The sequence below is a fragment of the Trichechus manatus genome, unplaced genomic scaffold (genome assembly GCF_000243295.1).
Source record: "Trichechus manatus latirostris isolate Lorelei unplaced genomic scaffold, TriManLat1.0 scaffold00168, whole genome shotgun sequence".
In the NCBI taxonomy this organism is placed as follows: Eukaryota; Metazoa; Chordata; class Mammalia; order Sirenia; family Trichechidae; genus Trichechus; species Trichechus manatus.
The window spans coordinates 5,932,684-5,937,688 of NW_004444104.1; the positions used below are offsets into that span (position 1 = coordinate 5,932,684).

The 5,005-nt window shown below is 49.8% G+C and overlaps 1 protein-coding gene across 1 annotated transcript in view; it reads left to right on the forward strand.

Moving 5' to 3' along the window:
* GSX1 (GS homeobox 1) overlaps nucleotides 1-4,114 on the forward strand; it is a gene marked incomplete at its 3' end in the record, with an annotated part of 45,393 nt that extends 41,279 nt beyond the window's left edge. Inside the window, exon 3 of the mRNA XM_012558437.1 lies at nucleotides 4,003-4,114. Coding sequence (XP_012413891.1) covers nucleotides 4,003-4,114 — 112 coding nt within the window. The remainder of the gene's footprint in view (nucleotides 1-4,002) is intronic.
* Between the last annotated feature and the right edge of the window lie 891 nt (nucleotides 4,115-5,005).

Below are 5,005 nucleotides of genomic sequence, written 5' to 3' on the forward strand. Positions count from 1 at the left end.
GTTCTTAAGTGGCAGTTGAGTCTCCCTGGATGGAGAGGCTGGCTGGTGTGGGAATCCATGAAGAACCCACGCTCAGGCCAGCGGGGACTCAAAGTTGAAGCCACTAAGGGAAAGCTAGCCTCAAGCTTCTATAGATGTAATTCTTAACCTCAGCCGGCCACCACCACTCCCTGCCCCAGGAGAAAGAATGAAAAAGGAAAGGAGAGATTGGTGGACTCTCTGATCCCTTGCCTCACTCTAAGCAAAGAGCCCTTTGGTTGGGGAATAAAATCCACAGGAAGAGGTGAGGAGGGTGCAAGCAGCAGGGCTGAGGATGTTAAGGCCTCTTTGTGCTATCCCAGTCTTACCAGCACCCATACCAGTACCAGTTGCTGTTGAGTCAACTCTGACTCATGGCAACCCCATGTGTGTCAGAACAGAACTGTGCTCTGTAGGGTTTTCAATGGCTGAATTTTTAGAAGTAGAGCACCAGGCCTTTCTTCTGAGATGCTTCTGGGTGGACTTGAACGTCCAACCTTCCAGTTAGCCATCCAGTATATTAGCCATATGGCCATCCAGAGACCCCATCAAAGTCTTAGCACAAGGGAAGAACAAACTCTCAGTGCCTCCATTTCCTTCAGACTCCCCCCAACACACACACATACTCTAGGACCGCCACCTCCACACGCCCAACACCAATGCTGCAAAGGCCAGTCATGCCCCTGCTCAGAAAGCTAAGGGGTCAGGAAGGAGAAAAGAATATTTGCCTCTAAGCTCCAGCTGTTGTGGAGTTGGGGATAGTGGGTAGTTGCTCCCAGATAGGAAGGATGTCACACACCAGTTTTAAATCTCCCTCTTTAGCTCAAGGCATACTGTACACCCTTCTGTGATGCATATTTACTCAAATCAGACATTTCTTCTCGAAGGTTCTAATCAGGCACGCCCCAGTCACTGCCTTGATTATAAAAGGGGCTTTACTAGAGAGGGATGAGATGGAGAAAGTCCATGTGCCTGGTTTGCAGCAATTGAGCAAGACAATGATCTGAGCCCAGAAATGAGCCAAAAGAAAACACAGTTAGTCTTATGTCTTCCCTGAGGAGAATTTAGGGTAGATGGCCAGGCAGGGTACGGGTGGCGTCGGGCCACAGGGCCCACAGCGCGGTGAGAGGCCAGGTCTGGGCTCCACAGAGCGCTCTGAGGGGGTCGGGCAGCTCTGCAGGAGGTTTCAGTTTACCCTGCGTTCCCAGGCTTGGAGAATTCAGGAAGCGTTTGCTGGTGAAGCGGTCCGGCTTCGAAAACTGTGAAGTCACAGCGCCCCCTGCCAGGGGGCGGCTGCCATGGCATGGACACTTCCCCAGCTCTGGGCCTGGCTGGTGGACACCCTGGCTCCCACGGAAATCTGGAACTTAGTGGACCCTGCTGTTTCCCTTCACCCCTCTCCCATCCACCCAAAGTGAGGACCCAGGAGCCAGCAAAGGATCTAAGAAGGATCTGCCTCGGATTCTTGCCATACAGGGGTACACCTGGGTTGACTGGATGCCAAAACGGTGGTCGTTCCATTTCCTATGATTATCTCCAACAAGAATGTCATAACTCATATGCATTTGGCGTTTATTCTTTTTTTTTCCTCAATAATTTTTTTGTTGTGTTTTAGGTGAGGATTTATTCTTACTTCAGGGCCCTGTTGTCATTACTGCTGTTGTTAGGTGTAGTTGGCTCTGACTCATGGCTGCCTTATGTAGAGCAGAACTGGTCCTGCACCATCTCCATAAATGTTTGTATGTTTGAGTCCGTTCTATTGTGTAGTGCCTTCTAACGTAGGGCCTCATCTTCCAGCACTATATCAGATAATATTCTATTGTAACTCATAGGGTTTTCGTTGGCTAATTTTCAAAGTAGATCATCAGGCCTTTCTTCCTAATCTGTCTTAGTCTGGAAGCTCCGCTGAAACCTGTCCACCATGGATGACCCTGCCGGTATTTGAAATATCGGTGGTATAGCTTCCAGCATCACAGCAACACATAAACCGCCACAGTACAACAAACTGACAGATGGCTGGTGATCAGAGCCCTAGTGGCCTGAAGTTTGTCATTTGCTAAAGTGATAATAATAACAAAAGCACTGCATTGATGCCAAAGTATGAGACAGCATCACTTGCTTAGATTTTCAAAGATTGCAGACTCTGACCCAACTCCTGACCTGACTTGGATGTTTATCGTCCCCCCTGCCATTCCTCAAACATGTTTTCACTGTCTTTACAATTAAAAGTAAAATTAAAATTTGAACTTACCACCTTAAAACACACTTCTAGATGTTTTTTCTTTTTCACTCTGACCATCAGAACAATATCATTCAATAAATCCCCCCCATGTTACTGTCAGCGGCCGTCGAGTCGGCCCCTGACTCATTTCGATCCCATGTTTTACAGATTAGAACCATTCTGCAGAGTTTTCTTGGCTGTAATCTTTAGAGAAGCAAATCACCAGGCCTTTCTTCCACGGAGCTGCTGGGTGGGTTCAAACCACTAACCTTTGGGTTAGCAACTGACTGCAAACTGCTTATGCCACCAGGCTCCTAATGCCCTCATCAAGGGCTATTAGTACATAAATTTGGCATCCAATGTGTCTCCCCAGAAATCAACATTCCTGGGTACACCATTCAGCAGCCCATTGAAGATGCAGCTTCTGATTCAACCAGGCTCTGATGGCTCCTTCCTCATACACGATCTTAAGGGCAAAGTGGAGCAACTCTCTGAAACTACTCCTCCCTGAGACCCCCTAGACGCCACCTGTGGCACTGCCCTCTTCCTTAGCCCCATGTTCACTGTGTCAGCTTGTCCTGTCTGCCCTGCATTTACAATGCTCTGAATCTGACTACTTCTATCCACCCCCATCATTACCACCTGTAACCAAGCCACCACCGTCTACTCTGCCGTGAAGGCCTGCAGCAGCCCCTAACTAGGCTTAGGCTCTGCCTCCCTCCCATCTATTTCCCCTCAGGAGCCAGGGTGACCCTTTCAAAACCCGCATCACACGATACCAAGGATTAAGAGTAAATTCAGCGGCCTTCCACTATGCTCTAGGATTTGATAGAAATTCGCAGCATGGCCCTGCCTCCTTCTCCAACCTCCTTTGGAGCCTCTCTCCTCCTCATTCCCAATCATCCAGCCCTACGAGTCTGAATCGACTTGACAGCAGCAGGTTTTGATTTGTTTTTCTCTCTCACTGTACCACAGTCCTTACAAGGACACACTCACCACTGTTTGTGTGGTTACTGGTTTACTGTCTGGCTCCCCCATCAGGTGGCAAATTTCATGACGGGAAGAACCACATCTGCCTTGTGCACTGGTGTACCCCCAGCACCAAGCCCAGGTCCCAAGTGGAGTAGGTGCCCAGTGGACGTGCATTGGTGAGTGAATAAATGGCTGGCCTCTATGCAGTTGATACTGTTAGCTCAGAGAGGTTTAGTGACCTGCCTGCTGCCACACAGCTAGCAAGTGGACATCAGTGATGTGGCCCCACCATCACAGTTCCTAGGTAAACGCACCATCTACAACCGGCTGGAGGCGCAGTGGGGCAGGCAGGTGAGAAGATTCCAGACTAGCGATTCACAGGGTGAAGTTCCCTTGTGTGTATGTGTGTGTGTAAGAATGTACAAGATGCATATTCAGCATTTACATTTGTTGCAAACTATCTTTTGTTTTCAAAAGGAAAGGTAGGCTGCTGAAAGGAAATAAGCTGGTGAAATGTCGACTGCTGTAAGGAAAGTTCTCTCTCACAAGACCGGCCTGGCTGGGAAGGAGAACAGAAAGCATCGCTCTTCTCCTTAAGCACTCAGACTAAGGGGGCAGGTTTAAAAGGCCATGGGGAAACCGCTGGAGGCCTTTCTGCCTTCCCTGGAGCCGAGCGCAGGCCAGACCAGGGCCATGGGTGCGCTGGGAAAGCGCGCCCCCCTGGCTTCCCATCACCTGGCAGACTGATGTCATCCCACCAGTGGCGAGGAGCGGCCATTTGTGAGGAGCAGGTGGGGGAGTCCGGGGCGCAGCGGTGACGGTTCGTCGGCGGCGAGGGGCCGGCGGCCAGCAGAGGGCGCCCGAGAGCGGCACGCCGCCTCTGCGCCGGGACGCGCGGAACAGGTGCCGCTTGCGCACCTGGGCAGGAAATTGATGGAGTCGCCAGCGGCTTTCTAAACCATGAACTGCTCGCTCTTCCTGCGCTCCTCTGTGTGGCAGTGACTTCCCTATGCTTCTGTGCGAGAAGACTTTAAATGACCGTATGTTGCTGTGTACCGTCGAGGGAATTTAGACTCAGGGACCCCACGCGACAGAGTAGAACTGCCCCATAGGGTTTTCTTGGCTGCAATTTTTACAGGAGTGGATAGCCAGGTCTTTCTCCCGCGGAGCTGCTGAGTAGGTTTGAACTGCCAGCCTTTCAGTTAGCAGCCCAGCGGTTAACCGTTGTGCCATCAGGGCTCCTTAAAGGATCATACGGAGCTCTGTCAAATAAATGCTAGCGGTTATTATTATTCAGGTGGACAGGTGACAGGTGATCTTAAGGAAGCCAAGAATCTTTGTAATGAGAAGGGCGGGAATGAGTACTGTGTTTGAATAGCTGGGGTTCCTTTCTGGCTGGGTTTGAGGGGTGTGGTGTTCCAGCGTGTAGTGTCTTTTGTTTATTCATTCGGCTGTTTGTTTACTGTACAGGTTGAAAATGGTCTTTTCTAGGAGAAAGGTACTTTTTTTCCAGAGTGATCTGAGACGTTTCTGGTCAAATAAATTCACTTTCCCTGCTCAAAGAACTGATGGGAAGGAAATAATGGGAAACTTCATTTGTCAAAGAAAATAGAGTAGGTGTGAAGAAACTGTTTACCAGCATTTGAATCCCTGCGTATCCTTTTCAATAGTCCTGGCAGCACAAATGATTAAAGCCTCCGCTGTTAACCGAAAGTTTGGCAGTTCAAATCCACCCAGCGGATCTGCAGCTCAGGCACTATGAGTCAGAATGGACGGGCTTGGTTTTTGGGTGTG